This window comes from Rattus norvegicus, chromosome 5, assembly GCF_021556685.1.
Source record: "Rattus norvegicus strain SHRSP/BbbUtx chromosome 5, alternate assembly SHRSP_T2T, whole genome shotgun sequence".
Lineage (NCBI taxonomy): Eukaryota > Metazoa > Chordata > Mammalia > Rodentia > Muridae > Rattus > Rattus norvegicus.
The window spans coordinates 27921845-27947255 of record NC_141538.1 but is presented as its reverse complement, the minus strand read 5'-3'; the positions used below and the strand labels follow the sequence as shown (position 1 = coordinate 27947255).

Sequence of the window (25411 nt, the reverse complement as noted above, 5' to 3'; positions counted from 1 at the left end):
ACTAAGCTATTTAAAAAGAAAAGACAGGAATTAACAAGTGTTGATGGGTAGATGGAGAAACATAAACCTTTGAACATTTCCTCACTTTGGAAAACACTGTAGTTGCCCCTCAAATAGCTGAATATAGACTAAGGGTGTAACCCAGCAATTCAGTTCTAGTAGAATCAGGGTCCTTCAAAGAAAAAAACAAATAGACAGATATGGTGGGTTATACCTGTGCTCCAACAGCTAAAAGTGAGGAAGTCCTGACACCTAGTCCAACATGGTGAACCTTAAAAAGTCATGCCAAGTAAGACAAGCTAGTCACAAGAAGAGCACATTATGGACGTGTGTTCTTATAAACTGTCTTCACTAGGCAAATCAACCGACAAAGGAAATAGATACGTGTTCTCTAGAGTCCAAATGAATGGGATCCTGGGGAGTGGCCTCTAATGAGAAAGGGCTTATGTTTTGAAGTGAAAAATCTTTTAAAATTCAAATGTTAATGATTCTTCAAATCTCTGAATCTTGTAAAGTGCATAGAGCTGGTGGAATGACAGAAAACCCAAGCACACAGTGGTTTCGTTATCTGCAAGGTGCGCGCGGCATTCACTCTTATGTCTAAGTAGGAATGCTCTGTAAATATTAGTCATTGTTGCTATGGTGGCTGTAATTTTAATCACGGGATTTTGAGCATCTCTAAAAACAACTGTAAAGTTAATGTTGAAGTGTCCTCTGGTATTGGAATAATAACGTAATAATTAACATCTATTAAATGCTGCCTACAAGTCATCAATGTGCTGAGCACTTTTATATTTCTAATCTAATTAAGATGCTTGCCTAAGTCCCCATCTCTAATGGTATCAGAACTGGGATTTTAACCCACATGGCCTTACCCTCAAATCCATGTCCTCCCTTGTACCCTAGGATGCCCTTCAGAATTGTTGACATTTGTTCTTAGGTCGTTTGATCGTCTCTCGCTAGTATTTCATAATAATGTGTAACTGAGCTTCTGAGTTTTAGCTCTTAATCTGATTCAAACTTAGCTTTTTTTTTGAAGGGAGGCAGAGCCTGGATGTTAATCTGAGAGTCCAGCAGCAAGCAATCTCAGCCAGGGTGACATCTTGCAGCTCAGTTCTATGTGAGACTATTTCATCTTGCTACCTTAACTTGCAGAAATATTAATACCATACCTGGAGTGACCTTTTAAAAGGAAAACCATTTCAGGGAATTAGTGCCATCAGTAATGGCTGAGCGCCAAGGAATAACACAGCCTGTCACGATTCAGTTGCCAAACATACATCAAGATCATCTTCCATTTCAAAATTACAGGTTTGATTATCCGGAGTCACCACCCAGCCATTGATATCTTGAAATGGAAACCTTCCAGATACAGTCACTGTCACATTCGATCAAAATGCTTTCAAAATAATTTCTGGGAGCATCTCTAAGTCCCTCAAGTGACTTACATTAACTACCAGTATGTCTTCATTCGGGCTGCTCTGTGTTTAGAGGCAAAGAGGGACATCTCCATGCTGGTTGGGATACAGCAGAGGGAAATGCCATATTACAGCCCCACTTTGTTGACTTGTCGACCCTTACTGCAGAGCTTCTAATTCAGGAGCTCTGACCTTGGGTTTATAAATCTAGATCTCTCTAGAAGCAGAGCGAAGTGTTAACAGCAGCGTTTTCTCCTTGGGGTATATCTTCATTAAAGTTTTCGGCATGTTGCATATCGTTCAGAAATATCATGAGTGCCAAATTCCTGAGAGACATTCAGCTTAAAAATTGATATAAGAATGGATTTAAACCCTTGGTAGGTTGACAATAGAGAGCATTACTTGTACAAGGAGAAAAGCCATCACACACTGAGATTACACTCTGAGATTAGCAGCTTGTCAAGATTAGCAGTTTGATCAGTGCATGTTCATGGCCAGTTTGGATGTAAACGCCCAGGCCTAGAAGTTACAATAGTGCATTCAAAACCCAGCAGCCAAGAGCAGATGAAGCTGTAGGTTAAAATATCCCTCTGGCACGATCTACACACATACACACACACACACACACACACACGCACACACGCACGCACATGCACATGCACACACAGCTCTTGCAATCTCCTCTGAGCGTCAGCAAACAGTAGGTGGAAAGGAGAAGTTTGCCTTTGTTCGAAGTCTTCTTCAGTTGGAGAAGCTTCCAGGAGCACTGTGTCAGTGGTGTGCCAGGAATGATTGATCCGGGTCAAATTCTGTCCGTTCCATTAGATGCTGCTCTTTTTATGAACTCCATCGTGGATGGATGACCTCACCTGGGCAGAATGAGGGATTACCCCAGTAATTACTATGGTAGGGTTCCCACATTTCTCTCTCCGTGATTAAATATCTGAATGGTCTCAAGGAGCTTGAACTTGCTTTGAAATGAAATAGATTGAGGAAGGAAAAACAAGTCAGATTTAGTGTGGAATTAAGCCATGAATTAAGAGGATTAGCAGTTTTACATAAAAGTCAGGGTTGAAAGGTAGAGAAGCAACAAAAGCAGTTCCTTAAGATTTGCAGAGCAGTGTAATCTTTCTGTGTTAAGGCACACTTCTAACTTTGGACCACGGTGATATCATCACTGAAAATGGCAATAAAACAATGAGGTGAATGGTTGAGAGCCTTCTGTGTGAGCCTTGTGGAGGAGCCCCCTGTTAGAGGCAGAGACGTGTTTGCTCTCTGGTCTGGTGCTCTGGAGAAGCAACTGCATTCAACCAAGACTGTTTTATCTCTAAATTGGAAGTAACTACACCATCTCCTCCTCTCTTGCTTGTTCAGACTCAAAACAGGAAACAAGGAAACCCACCACCTAGGATGTCCCTGGGTGCAGTTTAGAGTCAGCTCTGTCCTGAGACTGTAACCGGAGCTGTAGGGCAAAAGGTTTGCCACCCAAACTCAGGCTCAAGCACAGCTTCTAACACCTCAACGAAGAGCCAACTAAGAGTAAGGCGCAGAGAGATTTAATCTATGCTCGTTGGGAAGAAGCACAGAAAAGGTGTCTGGGGTCTCGAAGTTTTATCCTTGGAGTCCTGACACGAGCTTATGTAGACCCTTCTTGACTGACTGACATGCCTATGTGCAGGGGTAAGCGGTAGGTGACCCAATGTAAAGCAGGCTCCCAGCCTCTCATCACCTTGTAGGCCCAAGGTGAGGAATCTTTCAGCTAAAACCTAAGGGCCTCTTTAAGATCATCATATTTAAACCAAGTCTGGCAAAGAACAAAATGTTGAAATGTTGCATCACCTTTGAGTTATTTTAAGCCAAAAGGCAGCTTTTCTTTCACAAAGTAAAGTGAGTTTTCAATATTTGTTAACATGGGGGGGGGGGGATGGCTTTATGGCCAGCGCTTTTGATGAGTACACAGCGCAGCACAGTTGATATTTCAGAATGTCTATAGTTCATATTCCATGTTAGGTTTAAAAATGCTGAGCCACAAGTTCTTGGTCTGCGGCTTGACACACACGTGTACAGATCAATATCTTCAAGGTACATATGGCCATGTGTCTCACTTGCCTTCCGAGTCCCCGAAGCCCTCAGCTTGGAACATGATAAACCCCACAGAAATATAGCTGGGAGCCTAAGGCCTACACTAAAATAACCAACCAAGGCAAGCAGCTCGCTATGAATGAGGCTTGCAGAAGACCACACCCCTATGTTCAGCGACAATCTAGGAAACTTGGCAGTGGCTTCTGTAACATTAGCCTAAACGGCAGGGATCTGATTCACAAATAACACTTTTCCAGGACTTTTTGGCTTAATCAGAAAAAGCCAAGAAGACGCTTCTAACTTTCTAACTTAGCCCCAGCAGACACCCTCCTTTGTCAGATCTTTTATGGTCTTCCCTTGACTCTCCCCCACTCCTCCCACCTAAACTCGATTGGCTAAGCCCAGCACCCTCCAAGCTCAGAATAAATGGCTTCTGCTATTTTTATTTGACTGGTCTTGTTTTATTTTCACAATAAGAAGTGATAGCTACTTTCTTTTCATCTTTATATTCAAGCTTAGAAAAACAGAGCTGGTCAGAATGCATTAGGGCTATCAAGAAGTTTTTTCCTTTGATCTGTGAGTTTTTTATTAAGATTACTGTACAGAGAATTTGCTCTGAGATTCTACACTTGAAGTGGCCTGTGCTCTGTTCGCCTTCCTCAGCCGTGCCCCTCCCCCACCAAGAAGGGGGCAGTGCCTTGATGTTGCTGCTGTGTCCAAAGTATATAACTCCTAAAATAAGATAAATGATCACCATTTCCAAGACAAGATATATAATTCCTAACATGAACACTGAACATATTTCTAGGAAGTTAAGTAAGATGGGACACGTGCACGCGTGCACACACGCGCGCGCGCACACACACACACACACACACACACACACACACACACACACACACACACATATATATATATATATATATATATATATATATATATATATATATATGAATGAATCCACCATGGGGATCAGTCTATTCTAATTCCAGGTAAATGAACAGCTGTTGCCTACACGTCCCTTTGACCACACCCCTTCTTTTAATTTACTTCCAGATCCTGTCAAGGTACCTGATACCACTAGAACTTTCACAACTGCCTTGTCTGCAGTCTCAGTTATTTTTTCTTTCAAACTACTTATCACCAGAGCATCTCACTTAGATTACTCTGAGCCCTGTGAGTTCTTGTACTATGTTTCTCTACAGATTAAGATCATAACTCTTTTATTTCTTCTTTTTTTTTAAATATTTATTTATTTATTTTATGTGTAAGTACACTATAACTGTCTTCAGACACACCAGAAGAGGGCATCAGATCTCATTACAGATGGTTGTGAGCCACCATGTGGTTGCTGGGATTTGAACTCAGGACCTTTAGGAAGAGCAGTCAGTGTTCTCAACCGCTGAGCCATCTCTCCAGCCCATCTTTTATTTCTTCTATAAAGGGATCTCGCTTTGTAGACCAGTCTGGCCTGGAACTCAGAAATATTCCTGCTTCTACCATTGCAGTCATAGGACTGAAGGTGTGCATTAACACACACTGAAAAATCTACTTTTTCTCCCCTTTCTCCATTACTTTTATTTGTACGGATTGACTCATCTTCTTGTTGATAAAGAATTATTGAGGACCTGCCGTCTGCTGTTTGCTTTCTTAGCTAGGGCAGGTTCCTACTTGAACATGTTTTGTGGTGGTGACTGGATCATCTCTCTCTCCCCAATTCATACGTTGAAGTGCCAGCCAACAGTACCTCACAACGTGATGATGACGGAAGGTAGGACCTTTACGAAAGTGAGTGTTGCAGTAGAAATAAAAAGGCGGAGGGACTGGTTCCTGCATGTCCTCTGCATGGATCCAGGGGAGCCTTGTGCTCCAGCTGTTTCTCTGCCAGCCGCTTTTACACTCTGTCCCCTTGGCGAGCTGTTACCACGCCTGACACACACATGGAGTTCCTCGGGCCTGTTCTAGCGTGGGCACCACACCACACTAGCCCCAGGCATTCTATAGCCTAGCACGGCTTCCAGAACTGAGACACATTGTCTCTCTGCCCGCCGGGAATTTGCTGGCACCCCCTGTAGCTCGGTAAAATCAAAGTTCTAGAAACTTACAGTTTAACAGTTAGATTTCTATGTTACATTCTCAATCTACAACACATCCACAGAATAAATTCACTGCCAATTAATAAAGACGGAAACCGCCCACCTAGACAAGATAAAATTGACCTGGACCACCTGGATCAGAATCTTCCTCCTCCTCTGTCTCCATCTTCCTTCCCTCGCTCCTCCTCCTCCTTCCTAGACCTTTTCTCCGCCTACCCTTCCTTCTTGTCCAATGATAGGCTTCGCCTTATCCTGGACCTGCCTTGCTGCATAATGACATCATCCTACAGGTGAGTAAATTAAAGTCAGGCCACTGAGGAGGACCCTGACCCCATCTAACTGAAACCCTTCTCAGAGCATGAGATTTAAATCCATAGAACCCAGAGGCGCACCCCTTCAGAAGACAAGCCAGTGAGAAGGGGTCCCAGTGAGAAGACAGAATAGAAGGTTTCCATGCCGCTTTTCAAAGGACCTTTAGTATTAATTGCCCTTCCCTATATCCCTCTCAGAGAATTTTGAAGGAAACTTTTAAGATGAGAAACCCAGGGTAACTGATAAATAACTTAAGTCACTTACCCAGAATCACACAGCTGATAGGCAGCAGAATCAAATGTGCAAAGCAAGCAGCCTATCTGAGAAAGAATGAGAGAGGAGGGAAGGAAGAGAAGAGGAGAGGGAGGAGGGCACAGAAGGGGAGGACAGGAGGAAAAGGAGGAGGAGGTTGTGGTGTGGGGAGGTGGTGGTAGTGGTGGTGGAGGAGGTCTAATTGTGTGGATGTTTATCAACTCCATTTATATCAGTAAGTTCTGATTCCACAAAACATCCACACAATAACTCACAGCCAATTGATATTGATATAAACTGCCCACCTATGTAAGACAAGTTATCCTATAACAACCCGTCCCTTATAAGATATTCATAGCTACCTGTGGCTATTAAGGCCACACGAGGGTAGGTCATCCTTCTCCTCCTTCAGCTTCTTTTCTTCCCCTCCTCCTCTCTCCTCTCTCCAAAACTCTGCACCCACTTTCCCTGCCCAATCACAGGCTTTACCTTATCTTGTGCCTGCCCTCACCTGCATGTAGACATCAATCCATAACTCTGTATCCACCAGCAGGTACATGCATAAAGAACATGGTACATGCATATACCCAGGAGGATACTGCTTGGCCTCTAGAAAAGGAGCCGTTTTCATTTGCAACATCATCTGGTCCTGAAGGAGATATAAGTCAGACATGGAAAAATAAATTCTGTGTGATATTACTTGTATGTGAAATCGGACAGAGTCAAAGCCATAGTAGCTAAGAATGGCACAGTGGTTGTCATGAGCTAAGGAGTGGAGAGAAAGGGGGATGTTGGCCAGGATGGTACAAACTCTGAGTTACAAGAGAGCAACTTGTTGACTACAGGTGTCTTTAAAACGTTCTAAAGAAACACTTATTGTACATAGTCTAGGCTTTGACCAAGGTTAAGCATGCCCTCGATAATTTTAGACATGTAGTTTACCAGTGGTATGTTCTCTCAAGAGCAGTAGTCTAGGAGTAATGGGCTTCCTGGTACCAGACCCAGGTCAAGCCAGGTCACGGAGCCCAGACAACAGCTGCTGTGAAAAGCCCCATGCAGGTGGCTTTTGTCATCATTACCTTGGAAAAGGAGAAACAAATTCTATGAGGGTTTTTTTTTTCTTTTTTATGAAATGTAGAATTCGTCACCCAAAATACCTGGGGACAGAAATGTTTCAGAGTTGCCTTTTAAGGGCTATTATAAAGAGATGTCTTGGGGATAGAAGTTGCGAGGAGCACAAAGTTCATTTCTCTTTCAAATGCACTTTGTAGCCATAGGCTGAAAGTAACTTTATACACTACTTTGCATAATTTTGCGCACGAAACAAAGTTTTGTATGTTATTTTCTAGCTGTCACTGTTCGTAAAGCTCCTGGATTTGAAGTGTTCGGCTTTTTAGGTGTTTGGAGTAGGCACACTCAATCTGTGGCATCAAGAGATTGTATAGGAACTTTTTTTCAGAGGCAATAAAGAATATGGTTTCATGCATTAGAAAACTAAGCCACCAAGGGGGGCAGGATGTCTACCAGCTAGGCAGGCAATGAAGTATGATCCTATAACTCAAGCAGGAGTGATACTTCACTGTCATAATATTATAAAATCTGAATGTGAATTTACCCAGATTGTGATAGATTTGTGAAGTCAATGATCACCAAGAGAGAAAAGAGAAAGCCATCAAATTTTAAGTTGCTAACCATCCCTCATAGGTGAGTGATAGTGTCTATAATTCATAGTCAAGAATAGTAATACACAGATCTTATTTAGATAAAAGGAGGCAAAGAAGCATTTAAAAGAATGAGCTGTGAGGGGGGTTAGTGTTAGAGAAGAGTGGATAGAGAACACTGTGTTCATTGTAGGATGTGTTGTAATGGTTAGCTATTAAACAAACACAGAATTTTTTTTTCATTAAGAGAAAAGTTAGTAAAGAGACTAATGAAACTGAGTTTGGTTTTAGTTTGTCTCCAAAGAGTGATTTTTTTTTTCGAGGAGGGAGACAGTCCAAGGAATATAACCCATGGTTTCTGCCACTAAGATGTCACCCAGCTTTTAAAAACAAGACTTTGCAGAAGTCAGTTTTGAAGGGCTGTATAGAAAAGGGCTTGGAAACAATTGGATGTTGGAAAAGCCTGTCAGGTCAGTGCAGTAGGCAGAGGGGCAGATGAGGAAGCCACTTTAACAGGCCAGAGCTTTGATGGAGGCAAAGCTGGCACACTCTATCCGAAGTGCCTGGATTCGAAGTCTGTTTGTAGAGAATGAGAGAGAGGAACACAGCTGAGGTTCACTCAACAGGCAAGTGTAGGCCAAGCGTTTATGAGTCCCTGGAGCTCTATAATGGCAGACCTCTGGGTTCAAAAATCCATGTAGCCGCCAGAAGCAACATGCATCTAAAGGCACCGACTTCCTAGAAACTGGCCTCTGTCTGGTCTTATCAAATGGATGAATTAAGGACCAAAGGGATCATAGTTCAAATGAAGCTTTGAAAAATGTGTCAATTTGCTCATTCTGCATCCGAGTTTCTGCTACCATTTTTAAAAAGGCATTCGATGCATCTCAGACAACTGTGGAGAAGGTGCTTGTTGTTTCTGTTACCCTCTTACTTTCAGGTCCCCCACACAGACAGACAGACAGACAGACTCTGTTGGAGTCTGGATGCTGTGTCCCTGCCATGTCCTTGTGTTGAATCCCTGAGTCCCATGATGAAGGCATTCAGATGTGGGACTTTTGAGAGGAGACTGGATCACAAAGCTAGGCACTTAGGACGCTCATGCCTTGCTCTGTACCATCATTGTGAGTTGTTAGGGAAAAGCACCAGTGTGAGTACACTATAGCTGTCTTCAGACACACCACAGGGCGGCATTGGATCTGCATCACATATGGTTTTGAGCCACTGTGTGGTTGCTGGGAATTGAATTCAGGACCTATGGAAGAACAGTCAGTACGCTTAACCGCTGAGCCATCTCTCCAGCAAGGGAAGAGAACCAACATGAAATAGCTCTTCGAAAGACACCAAAGCTTCCAATTTCTTGATCTGGGTCATGAGAAATAAAATACTAGATTTCTGTTATTCATAAGCCACTCAGCTATGGACCATACCAGCTAAGCGTGCGCGTGCGTGCGCGCGCGCGCACACACACACACACACACACTGTAATTAGGTTTGAAATTTATATACCTTATTTTTTTACCATATAGTTAAAAAATATTTCCAGGTCCTTCCCATACTTCTCCCTAAAGCCCTATTATATCATTCCAAAGATGAGATCTCCCAGAGTCGTCAATGTGGTTAAAAGATCTTGCCATCGAAAGTTACAGGGTTGTGCTTGGTGTGAACCTGCGTTTCCCGTTGTGTGCACCAGGCTTCCTGGTGTCATATTATGGTTCGCTCAGTTCTGACCATCGTCCTAGGTGGGAGCTACCTTTGAGTTGCTCTCCTTGGATGATGCAGAACAGGCTCTCTGAGCACAGGGCGTATCTTCTGACAGGCACTTGAACATGCCTGTGTGAACTACTGTGCATGGACGCCTGGGAGAGCCCCAATTTGTGAGAACTCTGGGGGCAATCACACTATGCCCACCACAGTTTATAGTCTGTGGACCAAGGTGTGCCCCTCTTTCTTTCCATGGGTGCCTTAGGAACAGTTGAGGAGGAGACGGAAGAGTGGCTTTCTGTTGCTAGCTCTGCTGGCCGTAGGCCTGTGGGCTGTGGGCTTAATAACCACTCCAAGAGTCATTTTGTGTTTCCTGAGGAGAAATGCTATACCCTAGAGCAACAGTAGAGGTCCTTCCCGCCATTCATTTCTATGACAGAGCATTGAAGTCAAAAGAGAAACAGAGCACGTTGATGTTTTACTACGGACATAAGTAGAAATCTCTGTAGCTCTTGGCTAGTCATAGTAGTGTACAAAGGACACAACCGAAAGAATATGCTTACGTTTAGAACGGGATTTATTAGAAGACCAGAGCCTGGTTAGTTTCAAAGAGACCGTCTGAGAGCCGGAGGGCCGAGAAAAGCAATAGCTACTGCTCAGGGCTAGGAACTGGAAAACCAGGAAGATAGAGCTGTGGTGGGAGGCTGTGAGTCTAAGTCCCATGGCAGGTTGCTAGGGAAATAAAGTCAAAGGCTGGAGTCTGATTTCCTCTGATAGTGTGGTAGAAGAAAGTCTCAATAAAGGGAGGGGTAGTTTCAGAAAGAAAGATAGGAAGGAAGGAAACAAGGAAGGAAGGAAGGTAGGAAGGTAGGTAGAGAAGGGAGGGGGTCTATCATATACCAGCTTCCTCCCTGTGATGCTTCTAGCTCCATCCAGGCTCCCAGATGATTGGATGATTCCACCCATGTTCAGAGAGCATCTTCCCTCCCCACTTCTCCACCCCTCATGCCTCACATTTCTGGAATCATCTACACAGATACCCCTAGGGCTCTGCTATATTAGTTTTCTGGGCATCTCGCAGTCCACTAAAGTTGACAACCAAGATCAACCAGGGCAAGTAAGATGGGGAACATGTGTGGCATTTTAGCCCATGTGTTTAGAGTCAGGTAATGGGACCCCTCTACCTTCTGGGCTTTCAGCTGTCGCCCAGCTCAGCTGACACATACAAGGTATTTGTGCTTTAAAAACAAAATCCAGGTAGGCTATAAGACTCAGCACATAAAGGAGATTACTGCCAAGCCTACTACTTGAATTTTATTTCCAAGACCCAGATGATAGGAGAGAATGACTCCTTCAAATCATCTTCTTACCTTCTAATGTGCACTGTGACACATATGTGCCCCCTACACCAGCAAAAGTAATTAATTGATTGATTAATTAAATTAATTAAACAGACACACAAGGGGAGAGAGAGAGAGAGAGAGAGAGAGAGAGAGAGAGAGAGAGAGAGAGAGAGAGAAGAAAAATTATTACTACCATGGAAAAGTACCTTGGCAACACTTCCGGGAGGCTGCGGGTGAAGGGTGCAGGACTGACATTTTATATAAAAAGACAGCCTGTTCTTAAGTAGAAAATTTAAATTATATTGAGTGATGCAATCACTTTAACATTTTCTCCTAGGACTTTGTGCCCTATTTTAGTAACAAAAAAGATCAGCTGTTCTCAACTATGCCCTTAAAATCAGCTTTCAAAAGAAATGAGGGATTTCTAAAAGACTGGGGGCGGGGGGAAGGAAATGTTTGCCCTTATAAGGCACCGATAACCTCATTAGGAAAGTGATTTCATGTGTTGGAGAGGTAATTCTCTCCTTGTCTGTGTGACAGACTCACAAGCGTCTGACAGGTTTACCTAGCAACTTGACCAAGCTACAATGGCACGGAGTTCTGTGACAGTTTAGAAGCATTCATGATGAACAGACTGTAAAGTCCTGGGGTGCGCTTTTTTCCTCTTTCTCATAATCTTGAAACTTTAACGAAATCATCCAATCCTCTAACCAGGGACCCAGGACAGCAAAGACTTTTGAGCCTCTTTTTATTGGAATGTGCTCTTGACCTTACTCACTATAAACTGCTGGCTTGGGATGAGTAAACAGAGTCCGTGGTTGTTGGACTGTGTTGAGTGAGGAGCAGTGATTGGCAGCCCTCCACACAGGAGGAGGAAGCACATGGGTTGGTTGCAAGGAAGGCGATGATGGGTTTCACAGAGACAAAATAACTCAAAATCCCATGCCCTGCAATATTTTAAGAGATCCTGTGCTTTCACGTGATACAGAAAGATGTCCCCTGGTTTTAAAAGCAAGGGTGACAAATCTTGCCTTATAAGACAGAACCTCAATTGGCCTTACATGTGATTCCAGAATTGGGGAGCAGTCTGCGTCTAATTTCTCAGGATTCTTTACCCTGGGAGCAGATTGTATTTATAACCAGAGAAAACGAAGTGAATTGAGAGAGAGAGAGAGAGAGAGAGAGAGAGAGAGAGAGAGAGAGAGAGAGAGAGTGTAAGCCAGTCAAAGAAGCCATGTTGGTTGCGGCTGGGGCTTGTCCTATTTGACCTTGGTTTAACGGTTGGCATCTGGCGATTGGCTGAGATTCACCTACTTGATCCCAGAGTAGGTTACAACCCGGATACATATCAAGCCTAAGTGTATTTCCCTCTATATGGGGAAATCCTTGAGGTAATGTGAAATTATGTATAAGGTAGCAGCTTCATGCTGGGATGGTATAGTCCCCACGAAAATCTGAAAATGTCTGCTTTTTGGAGTCTGCTACCTGTGCAGCCATTCTGATTTAATCAGATTTTTTTCCCTACATTAAATCATAAGTCCATGGACTATAGGTTGGTCAAAATAAAACAACAGCAGAAACACTTTCATTCTATGGTCTGCCTCTTTTTACCCCAAGCTGTTCACAAGGCAGCTCACTTCAGAAAGTACTCACTGTTTCCACGCTGTGCATTAAAATGGTGCTACTGGCTGTTACTTCCGGTGTCCCCCCCCCCTTCTACTAAGCCTCCCACAGCTTGCTGTGCCTGCTCCCTGATTTGTCTTGAAATCCAGGCGGTGTGGTTCTGCCCTGTTCCGGGTTCCCGTGTTGTTCCATTCACTTTTCCTGGAGCACGGAACAATGGGGTTTCCACTCCCAAACCCCAGTTTCACTCTGTACCTCCTTCATGCTCTGTAGACTCACCCCTTTCTGCTTCTACCCATTGCTCCCACAGCCTTCCTGCCCCTGAGGGACACCACAGTGTGATGGGGATGAGAGCCAGCAGCAGCAGTCACTCAGTTTGCCCACAGCAAGCCATGGCTAAGGCTAAAACAGTCTTATAAGCAAGTCAAGGACATGTTTGTTTGACTGAATTCCAAACCTTTTTTCCTTTTGTTATTAACTTTATAATGTATCCTGCTCCCGTGGCGGGTTTCCCAAAACCATTGAAAGTTTAACTACTGCTCATCTTGTTGGAATGGTGTCACCGTGGGGAACACTACTGAAATTAAATCCATGATCTGCTTTCCAGTGTGGGTGCGGGAGTCACATGGAACTCGGTCATTGCACCGTCAGCAAGACCGCTGTTGTTGTTAGATTGCATGGGGGAGGGAGGAGCAAGAGATGGAGGAGAGGAAGGGCGAGAAAGGGAAAGAGACAGAGAGACAGACAGACAAAGAAAGGAAGGGGTGAGAATAAAGGGAGAATCTTAAAGCTTATCATAATACAAGTAATTATAGCAAGGAAAGTTTTCATAGTGTATAAGAATAAGTTTTTTTTTTCATTTTATTTTGTGTGTGCATGTTCCCTGCTTGAATGTATGTACACCACATGTCTGCCTGATGCCCATGGGCTGGGGTTTGGAGTGGGGAATGGGAAAATCCTGGAACTGGAGTTAAAGACAGTTGTGAGCCACCCTATGGGTTCAAGGAATCAAAGCCTGGTCCTGTGCAAGATAGCTAGCCAGAACTCTCCACCAATAATAAGCTGCCTTCCGATCTGAATTTTCTCCCTCCCTCCCTCCATTCCTCCCTCCTTCCCTTCATCCTTCCCTGGCCCCTTTCTCTTTGAGAAGAGGTTCCAACGAAACTAAAATAAGAATCTAAATGCAAGCAAGAATTTTCTGTTTTTATTTGATTTTTCATTTTTGCTTTTAGTCAAGATGGGTTTTTTTTGTCTGTCTGTTTGTTTATTGGTTATTTTATTTATTTATATTTCAAATGTTGTTCCCCTGCCTGGTCTCCCTTCCATAAAACACCCATTCCATCCCCCTCACGTTTGTCTATATTAGGGTGCTTCTCTACCCACTCCCGCCCCACTGCCCTTCCATTCCCCTACACTAGGCATCAAGCCTCCACAGGACCAAGGGCCTCCCCTCCCATTGATGCCATGAAAGGCCAACCTCTGCTACGTATGTAGCTGGAGCCATGGGTCCATTCATGTGTACTCTTTGGTTGGTGGTTTAGTTCTTTCTCTCTTAAACAAACAAAGCAACCGAAAGTCACTGGGAGACCTGTGAGATGTTCTGTAGGACATTCTTTTCTTCTCGGTGAAACTAAAATCTTCTTTGAAGTCTTTAGAGAGAAACTGGAAGTTAATCCGAGACGAAGGCCTCATGGTGATGGATAAAGCCAAGGGTCTCTTCCTGCCTGAGGATGAAAACCTCCGGGAGAAGGGCGACTGGAGCCAGTTCACACTATGGCAGCAAGGTGAGCTTTGGCTTCTAGATTACCTTCCTCGTGCCAGAGGATGAGCCAGTGGTCTACTGACAGCTGCCTGTGACTATGATACACCCTCACTGTCTCTCAACATGTGTGCATCTGTTCGTTTGTGTACATATATGTATATGGATAAGTATGTAAGTGCTTTTGATTAAAGAGTGCGCTATCCACTGTACCCAACGGTGAATGAGAGCCCAGCCCGTGTCTATCACTATGTCAGAAGGGAGTGTCTCTGAACTGTGTCCACTGCTGTAAAAATGAAGGTGATGCTGAGGAAAAAGTGACACGAGTGTGGGTGGGAGCCACTGCACCGGATACCGTTGTTGGTATATTATTTTATGTTATGACTGTTTTCTAACTCCCCATTCATAAGTTCCTTTTTGTTGTTCTTTATGTTGATATTCAGTTGTTCTGGGAAACATTTTGGCTGAAATGCCTGAGTGCATTTGTTACATTATTAATATAAGCATTTAAAGTTAATTAATGGATATGTGACTTCAGATGCTTAATCTATACTGTGTGTGGTTTTTTTCACTTGAGTTTTAAAAGAGACCGAATTTATGTCTTGATTTCCATTTTGAATCAAAATAATCTTATGTGTGTGTGTGTGTGTGTGTGTATGTGTGTGTGTGTGTGTGTGTGAAGAGAAAGAGAGTGTGTGTGTTTTGCAGGATTTAAACGGAGAACTTCACTCTATTAGGCAAATGATGAAATACCAAGTTCCATCCCCAGCTCTTGTATTCCTTCTCGAATAATGGACTTTTTTTCTTTTAATTATATTTTTATTATTTAAAACAAATTTTAAGTTTAAAGTATTTTGGTGCTTTCCCCCTCCCTACCCACCCAACTTTTTAAGTTCTTTCTTAGAAAACAAATGAAAAAAAAACCCAAACCAACAAAACTCCCAAAGCAAGAGAACAAGATAAAATAATGCCCCTCCTTCAGCAACCACAAACTACAACCACATAAAAGCGCACATGCACACGCACACGCACACGCACACGCACACGCACACACACCAAAAAAACAAGCAAAAACAAGAAGAAGAAAAACTGTGGAGTCTATTACGGGCTGGTCAACCACTCCTCAACATGAGCCCGGCCCTGGAGTGATTGATGTAGCCAGCGTCACTTTCTTGGGAAAAAATGAGTTTCCCTGTCCCAGCAGGTATAAATGATAGTTCAGTTGCTAACCTTTACCCATGTGGCTAGGTATTTATTCTTTCATTTATTCATTCCACCTTATAAAAATACAACGAACTACATATAATAAGATAAAAGAGAAATAATCACATCAAAGTTGAACAAGGCAACCCAACAGGGGTTTAAGAAAAAGAGAGAGCCCAAGAGAAGGCACGAGAGTCAGAGACTCGCTCATTTGCATATTCAGGAATCTCCTTAAAAACACTCAAAGTTCTGGAAACCATAATGTAAACACAGAGGACCTGGTGCAGGCCTATGCTGGCCCCATGCATGCTGCTTCTGTCTATGCGAGTTCGTATAAGTCTTGCTCATATTGATTTAGGGAGCCTTGTGGTGTCCACCATCCATTCTGTTTCTTACATTCTCTCTGCTTCCTCTTTCACTGGGTTCTCTGAGTAGTGAGAAAAGAGATTTGATGGAGACATTCCACTTAGTGCCGAGTGTTCCAAGGTCTCTCCCTCTGCGGGGTCTGTCTATGGGTCTACGTATTCGTTCCTGTCTTCTGAAGAATGAAGCTTATCTGATGGTGGCTAAACAAGGCACTGGTCTACGAATATAGCAGAGTATCGTTATGAGTCATGTTATTGCTACACTTTTTTTCTTTAGACCAGTCTTACTTGGCCTCTACTCTAGGTCCCTGAGTTATCTAGTCTCAGGTTCTTGGTCACCCAGGAAGCATTGAGTATGGATTTAATCTTGCAGCGTGGACCTTGAGTCGAATCAGACATTGGTTGGTTACCCCCTTATGCTTTGTGCCATCACTGCACTAGCACAGCGTGCAAGCAGGACACCATTGCAGGTAAAGGGCTCATGGTTGATGTGTTGTTTACGTTTTTATTCCCATAACCTGGAGAGTACCTTCCTGTGCCAAAGATACTAGCACACAGGGGTGAAGGCTCTACGTAGGCACCGGTTCAGTATCTCATGTTCAATAGATTGTATAGGAGTTACTTCAGGAATGGGGTCTTGCTGTCCATGTGTGGAAAGCAATCTATAGTCTTGATAACAGCCTGGGTTGTCTGAAGATTCCTGTGGGGCCCCTTTGGCCAGTAATTCCATTAGATGTAACCTAATTATGGTTACAAGAAGCTTCATTTGGTGACCAGAGATGGCCAGTTGGAACTCCATCTCCCCATTACTTGTATATATTTTAGGATGTTCTGCTATATCAGATTTCCATACCACCCCTCAGTGCCCTTCAGTCTTAGCTGCTGCTCCATGTATTCCGTCCCACAAACCCCTGTTGATCCTTCCATCCACCCTCCCCCAATTCATCCATATGTATTTATTCCATTTCTCTTTCATCAACAGATCTATCTGTTCTCTCTAGTCCCTTACTTACCCTCTGTGGTCTATGGCTTGTAGTTTGGTAATCATTGATGTAACACCAGATAGAATACAGTACTCAAATAATAACATTCTGTCTTTCTTGGTCTAAGAGACTTCACTCAAAAATGCATTTGTTTATTTGTTTATCTGTTTTGTTTTGTTTTTTTTGTCCCATCAATTTGCCTGCAAATTTCATGAGACCATTTTTTAACAGCTAAATGATTCTCCACTGTGTAAATGTCCATTTTCCTTATCCATTCTTCCACTGAGGGGCCTCTGGGTTGTTTACAGTTTCTGGCTTTTATGACTAGATCAGTAATGAGCATGGTTGAGCAAGGATCTCTGTGGTAGGACACTTTGTGTATATATCCAAGAGTGGTATAGCTGGAATTTGAGGTTAATTGATTCCCATCTTCCTGTGGAACTGCCACAGTGATTTCCATAGTGGCTGTACAAGTTTAAAGTCCCACCAGCAATATATGAGTGTTCCCCTTACTCCACATCCTCTCCAGCATGAGCTGTCACCTCTTTTGATTGAAGCCATTATAACAGGAGTTAGATAGAATCTCAAAGTAGTTTTGATTTGCATTTCCCTGGTGGCAAAGGATGTTGAACATTCCTTTAAATGTTTCTCAACCATTTGAGATTCCTCTGTTGAGAATTCTCTGTTTAGATATGTACCCCATTTTATAATTGGGTTGTTTTCTTGATACTAGTTGCTTGAGTTCTTTCTGTATTTTGGATATTAGCCCTGTACCAGGTGTATAGTTGGTTAAAAATCTCTCCCCATTCTACAGGCTGCCATTTTGTCCAAATGGTGATGTGGTTCAGCAGTTAAAGGCTAGACTCAAAACCAAAAATATAAGAATAATCAACTTTTTAGCATTGAAAACATATATTTTCCTCACAAATGACTTTGTAAATGCTACCTTCGGGACTAGGGGCCTGAGTCAGTGTTAGAGCTCTAGCCTGGGTTGTATGAGACCCTGTGCTTGCTTGCCAAAACTCTAACAAGTTACTATGTGTCTATCTTAAACATGTGCCTTGCTCACAAATTAAACAAATATTGCCAACCATGACTAAAGTACGAAGGACACATCTTTATTCTAGAGCCTAGGGGAAATGGTGCTAACACAACCCTCCTTCACTTCAGGATAACTAAAGCTTTAAGTCCTTCTGTGAAATCTGCTTGTGGTGCAAGAGGTAATGGGATTGGAAACTGTATGTTAAATCATAGGTTGGAAACGACAAGCTCAGTGTACACTGTTGTGCTGAACAGCCACAATTATCGGTCAGAGTTGTCATGCAGAACGAAATTTCCCTTTTCTGTAGAGTCTTGAATATTAAGAGGAGTATACTCCAGTCTCTAGCTCCATGAATATTACCTGAAAAACCACATTCAAGTGATGTATTATTCTTTTATATCTGCATTGCATTTGTTAGATCTCTTGCCTGAGCCATTCTCGAAAAGAAACCAAGTTTGCTGCTTGTTGAGAATTAACTTTGGTGACAAATAATAAAAACACAAACAATTCCACTATGCTACCAATGCCGGGCATTCCTTACTCAATTACACACTCAACGGAATGCCTCCTGCCTTGTAACCTGTAATGTAACAAAATGAAGAAGTGTTCTTTAAGCATAAGATTTGGAAATCATGGTCCTCGTTTACAGTCCTGAATATATCCTCTCTTGATCTCTCCTGTGGGCATGTCCTGAATCTCCTTGAAAAGAGTAATGAAAACAGTTATGTTGAGTATGGTGTACTTCCCACTGCCGGGGAATACTGGGAAGAAGAGTATTGAATATATGCCAGTGATTCTACAGTGCTGTGTAATGGGAACTCATTAGTAAAGGGCAACAAAGAGGCAGTCTTGAGACCTGGGTTAGTCAATGTTCTCTAGGAAAAAAAAAGAACTTATAGAATGAGTCTCTCAGGATGTAGTCCAGCTAATACAACAACAGCTGCCTATGAAAAGAACATCCAAGAATGCAATAGTCGTTCAGTCTGTGAGACTGGCTGTCTCAGCTGGTCTTTGGTATAATCTGGAATCCTAAAGAGGTAGGCTCTAATGCCAGTGAAGAAATGGACTTGCTAGTGAGGGCAAGAGCAAGAAGGTGAAGAGAGAAATTGCCTTCTTCTAAGTCCTTTAAATAGGCTTCCGGCAGAAGTGTGGCCCAGATTAAAGGTGTGTCTTCCCATCTCAAAAAAATCTGGATTAAAGATGTGACCTCCCCACCTCAAAGATCTATATTAGAAGTGGCCCCTTCCTACTTCAAATGATCTAATTAAGCAAAAATTCCCTCACAGATGGGACCATCACAAGGCCTATCTAAAAGCCTAGATGTCAGATCCATGACAACTGCATTGTAATTGTCAACTCTGCTCTTCCCTTACTGTGTTCCCCTCTGTGTGTCAGTTTGTCCTTGTTTAATAAGACCTGAGTGGCTTCCTTCATACAGGGAACATCAGACATCACTCTAAGCATCTGACTGCAGTGAGCACTGGGGGAATTTTGTATTTAGCAGAGCTTTCCGATCACATGTGGATTCTTAAAACAATGGGTTGCAAGCCATGGATGTGGAACCACTACTGCACAACCTTCTCCTGAGGGAGACTCTGTACCTTCTGACTACATGAGATATACGAGCTGAATCCATGATGCTTGAGACCAGGAATAGTTAAGTTTCCAAGTTTTTCTGACCTGGGAATAAGGACACGGACTCTGCCAGTTGAGTGTTTATGATCAAAGCATGGTCTAGACCTGAGGTCATTCAAACACTATACCCAGGAAGCTTGGTTAGTTTCAGGTTGTGGATATGTAGATTAGGGATCGTCCCTTTTTATGTACCTAGAGGTTAAAACCCAGACCTCACCAGAGGAAGTCCTGGATAGGATTGATTTGGTGGTCTTGGCTCAACTGACCAATCAGGTATTATACAAGCTCAGGCCTTAACCAATGTGCAGAGGGAAACCCAGCAGCCCTGGTGTCTTTTCAAGCTACCAGACTTCACCTAGCTTCAGTTTGAGCAGCATGGGTCATAGCTGAAGGTTCTGTGCCAGCCCTTCCAAAACCTTGCTCATAGATGCCCTGGTTTTAAAGTCCATTATGATGGCTTATATATTTGTATGCTATTCTTGCAAGCTGGCATACATTGTTCGGCTCACTGGGACACAATTTTACTAAGTAAAAAGAGCACATAGCAATGTACTCGATTAAGAAGCAGAAAGTTCCCCTGCAAAGAGCTAACAACACTGTAGAAGCTCTTTCCTAAGTTCAGGGGTCCACTTGACTGGAGCAGAAGTCACGGTGTGGTGTCTCTTAGAACTAATTTCATTCTCAGCATAAGATTATCTTAGTGTACATGAGCATTAAAGCCAAACTCTTCTTTAGATGTAATTTATTTTATAGAAATTTTTAATAGAAAAACAAAAATGTGTTCTTTAAAAACCAAAACAAAACCAAGTCTTGTTTTCCTCCTCCATGAAAGCTGGTGACACTGCATACATTCTGAGCACATCTTCCCAAGACGAGTGTGGAGAAATTTTACATGGTCCAAGTCACAGAATCTGTTCTTGATACAATTACTCATAATTTTTTTTTTGCTTAAAGATCCTGATGTTCTTCATTTAAATGTCATTTTAGCAACACATAAAGATTCTTAATATATTGAGACATACACTAAATTCCAACTCAAAAGTGTTTTGCTATCTTGTAGAACTGCATTTTAGGTTAGGCATAGAGTATAAAGTATTTTCCTTTCTTAGAGGTTGCATTAATTTCCAGTGTGTACTATAACACATTAACAGAAACTAGTGACTTGAAGGCATGGCTCGGGAGTCTTCAGTGGGTTTCACTCACTAAATCCAAGTCATTATCCTTCAACAGACTTCAGGTTCTAGTATCCGCCCATGGCTTTTGTGTCTGCCCATGGCTTTTGTGTCTTTGTCTATCTCTAAAACGAGCAATGGCTGGTCAGTCTTCTTAGAATCTGGATTATAGACTCTTCTCTCACATGTTTGCACATGTAAGGGCCCTATAATGACATTGGCCTCTTACTGTTTTTCTCTTGGCCTTTACATTCTGACAGCCAAGGTGATCATACAAGTACATGTGGCTCAAATGGGATGAGATAAATTTTTACTACAGTTTGGTTTTGTGGTGTGTGTGTGTATGTATGTGTGTTTCAGCAGAGTCTCATTATGTGATCAGGTTAGTCTTGAACTCCTAGGCTCAAATCATCCTCCTAGTTAACTTCCAGAGTAGCCGAGACCACAGGTGCACCATGATAACTGTGATTTGCTTCTCTCAATACTTGTATCATGTTTCTTTCTAGGAAGGAAAAATGAGAATGCCTGTAAAGGAGCTCCTAAGACCTGTACTTTACTAGAAAAGTTTTCCGAGACAACAGGATGCAGAAGAGGACAGGTACTAAGGGTATTCTCAGAGATGGGAAGAAGACAGTGTGTTGACCTTTACAAAAAGCACAATTATTTCCCTTGGCACACTGGATGTCTCTTTTCCCATTCACTTTTTAATGAGACATAATTTCATATGGTGGATGTCAAGATTTGAAGGTGGGAAATGTTGAGTATTATGTCACTGTGGGGAAACAAGAGAGCTTGTTTTTTGGCTCCCTCACAGAGAAATAAGATATGAATCTAAGTTCCAAGGGTTATAAAGGCTCTCATATGAGTTGATACTGATTCTGCTGCTTCTTCTCACTTTGATAAATGTCTACATGGGTGTTATACTTTCTGTACAGATCAAATATTCCATCATGCACCCTGGAACTCATGTGTGGCCACACACAGGACCCACAAACTGCAGGCTCCGAATGCATCTAGGGTTGGTGATTCCCAAGGAAGGCTGCAAGATCAGGTGTGCCAATGAGACCAGGTATGTTTCCTTTGTCACTTTCTTTTTTACAGGTTGCTCAACAACAGATGTTCCCTACAGAAAGTCTGTGGTTGATGGAATCATGTCCCTTCCTTGGTGGCTGCAGTATATAGGAATGAAGTCATTTGCATCCAGGTTTGAGTGTGTGACCTTCTTTGTGCTTCCTGGGTACAGAGATGTCATTCATATTCAGGGCAGGTCTGCCTTTTACCCCCAGAGCACTCATCTGCCTGCCCAGCTCCCTTGTTTCTTCAAAGTGGACAGCCTTGCATTCAGGGTCAATCGCTTGCCTTAAGCTCCCCACGTTCTGCATTGTGCTTAAGGTGCCACAGCTTGGGTTATGCATATGTATAGGAAGTCTTTCTCCTCAGAGACGTCACCCAGTAGGCATTTGCATTTTGCTCTAAAGGCAACAGCGTGGTTCTGTGAGTGACTGCCACTTACGGAACCATTTCGGTCACTCTGTGACTTTGGCTAGTCACTTTATCTCCTTAAATCTCAGCTTCCTGCTTATAAATTTTGGCAGCAATCCTGACTCTTCAGAGCTGTATAATGGTGAAGTGAACAAGGCGGTGGTAAATGTTAGGACTCACATCTCGCTTTCTCCTCTTCTAATCACAGCAGCTGATTCACCCTTCTTGTGAACAAGGCATATTTTCTTAAGCCACACTTGAACAAGTCTCATAAGCTGTAGCTTTTGTGAGGAGTTACCTAGACAGCTGCTTTAATTGATTCAAAGTATACTAATTACTAGGATCCAATTTCACTTCACAAAAATAAGACCTACCATTTGCTGTCTTAAGTCACATGCACAGGGTGGTCTCAGTAGTTCTGGCCAGGTATCATTGTTGTTAATGTCTGTTAGCCTGCTGATCATGCTGAATGGAAGCTCCTAGAGAGGAGAAATCAGGAAGTTACCTTCTTCTCCAGCCCTTATTGTCTGTCTATGGTAGGGGACAGAATGGAAGACGAGACAACTGTTATGGGACATACGATGTTGGGCCACATGGGGCTCTCCTCTCCTCTCCCAGACACACAAGATCAGGAAGATTTTAGGAGAACTGGTACTACATGCGCCCAAGGGGAACACAGGTCAAAGGTTACACATGGGTTACTTGCTCCTAAGGTTTGGGAATCTTGGGTAATGTGTTATCGTTGTTGTTGTTGTCACCGTCCTCCTCCTCCTCCTCCTCCTCCTCCTCCTCTTCCTCCTCCTCCCCCTCCCCCTCCCCCTCCCCCTCCTCCTCCCCCTCCTCCCCCTCCCCCTCCCCCTCCTTTCAGTTTGCTTGCTTATTTGTTTTTAGACAAGAGGAATATAGATATTTAAAGCTGAGAGGAAAACTTTCTGAAACATCTATAAAAATAAAGATGCTAAATCTGAGAAACACTATTGACTCAGCAGCCTAGAGTAGAGAGCACATGAGGAGGAAGGTAGGGGAGTGAGTGTGGCCAAGGCCAGTCCATAGGAAGGAAGCTTCTGACACCAAACTGATGGCTCAGTTCAGTCAGTGAAGAGATGAGAGCACCCTCAGTAACGGACACAGTGAAATGTTCCAGAGTGAAGAAGAGTAAACACTGGGTGCTGGAAAGAAATGGAGAATAAAGAAGCAAGAGATATGAGAGGGTAGACTCAGGAACCCTCAGAGTGTGGTAACCAAAGCAGTCCAAAATGGCTCTCCATGTTCAGTCTTCAGCAGGAAGGTGCTGGTGCTTGGAAACATTGGCAACTGGAAATGTATGAGGCAAGTTAATGGAAAGGAAAAGGAATTTAGTGTTTGTACCTATTTTATTTACATTGCTATCAAAGACCTGGCTAGAGCTAAAATAAAGTTGAATATGGGGATTTGAGAGTCGAGCTTGGTAGGAGATCTGAGGGGCAGCTTGACCAATAACTGAGTTGTGACAGTTATGGGGAGGCGGTGTTGCAGGAAGCAGAGATGGGTGCCAGCACAAGGAATGGATAGAATCTTTTAGTTCTCCTTTCTGAATATCAAAGAGTGTATGGAACTTGTCTGATGGCTTTCAGTCATTCCCATGCATGTTTTGTCTCTTATTCACTCCTTCTTTTCTCCCTCCAGACCTTCCTCCTCCTTCCCTCCCTCTTTTCCTTCCTTCCTGCCCTCCTTCCTACTTCTTATCCATTCAGCTTATAGCTACTTGGAACCAAACTACTCAATTAAGCTCCCCTTTAGGCATAGGTAGGAAAGTGTGGAACTGACCCTTGACTTCAGGGACCTGAGGAGGAAGGAGACAGCTCAGCTTGAAGGATGACCATGGCAAGCAGACAGGCAGGCAGGCAGGCAGGCAGGTAGGGGAGTGGGTGGGTAGAGCCATAGATGTAACCACAAAGTCTCTGAGAGTACAGAACATTAGGTAACTGTTTCAGTTAGAATGTTATTACTGTAAAGAGACACCATAACCACAGCAACTCTTTTTTTTTTTCCGGAGCTGGGAACCAAACTCAGGGCCTTGCGTTTGCTAGGCAAGCGCTCTACCACTGAGCTAAATCCCGAACCCCTCACAGCAACTCTTAGAAAAGAAAACGTTTCATTGGGGCTGGCTTATTGTCCATTATCATCATGGTGGGAAACGTGGTGCTGGAAGAGTTGGGACTTCTATATCTTGACCCAAAGGCATCCAGAAGGAGGGTCTCTTCCATACTGGGCAGACCTTGGGCATTAGGAGACCTCAAAGCCCACCCACACAGTGACATACTTCCTTGAACAAGGCCACACCTGTTCCAACAAGGCCACACCTCCTAATAGTGCCACTTCCCTTGGACCAAGCATATTCAAACCACCACAGTGGCCTTACCTGGAATTGTCCATTTGGATGTTCCTTTGCATCCAATACTCCAGTCTCTCATGGCCACACTTGAGGATGCCAGCCACTGCTATGAAACTTAAACCACCCCTAGAATAGCAGTTCTCACCAGACAGAGGTCACACCGCTTACCTAGAGGACTCTCGATAGGCTATTGTCTTGCCAACTATCAGTTTCTGCTGAGCTAACATACACTCTAGTTCGTGTGACCCTGAAGAGCTACTAAAAACAGTAATTTGCAGGTGGTCTATTTTGCAAATTCACAGTCATTTTCAAAAAGCGCTCATCACCCATTTGCCTATTACCAGGCTCTGAGTTGATTCTGCAGAGGAGCTGGGAGCATGGAGAGTCTGACTCCTCACCGTGGCTGTCTGTCAGCAGTCCCTCTCCATCCCTACTGTCAGGAGTGCTCTAGTCTGAGGTGCATTCTCATCCTGAATCCTTAACTCAGTGGTACTTTGAACAAGTTTAGTATTTCCTTGACAGAATACTGCTTTTCATACGAGAAATGGGTTGGTTTAGCTAGGTTCTACGTACTGCTTAAAGTGCAAATACCAAGGAAACTGAAGAGTGCACAGTCTGGAAAGATTTAGAATACCAAGGCTTTCAGACAAAATCTGGAGGCCTCGTTCTGTGATCCACTGTACAAGAACCGAGTGTCAAAATAAGCAGGCCAGGAAAGAAGTCGAGCATCCTTGTGCTGGGTGGCAGGCAGTGGTTGTTCAGAGCCTGACACCTGGCGGGCTGGAAGAGCAGGTTACCCACGGCCATGTTTTTTTTTGCTGTAGTTCTCAGATCTTGATAATCAGATTTCTGCTGCCCTAGAATCATGGGGTTCCTGCCAGGTTATGAGTCCTTTAAATACCCCA

General features: G+C 43.2%; 1 protein-coding gene across 7 annotated transcripts in view; it reads left to right on the top strand.

Moving 5' to 3' along the window:
• Asph (aspartate-beta-hydroxylase) overlaps window positions 1-25411 on the top strand; it is a 212298-nt gene that overhangs the window by 169617 nt on the left and 17270 nt on the right. For all 7 annotated transcript variants that reach the window (XM_087548657.1, XM_087548654.1, XM_087548658.1 and 4 more), the window contains 3 exons: window positions 14140-14275; window positions 21157-21248; window positions 21586-21719. In XM_087548657.1, the coding sequence (XP_087404783.1) occupies window positions 14140-14275; window positions 21157-21248; window positions 21586-21719 (362 nt within the window). The remainder of the gene's footprint in view (window positions 1-14139; window positions 14276-21156; window positions 21249-21585; window positions 21720-25411) is intronic.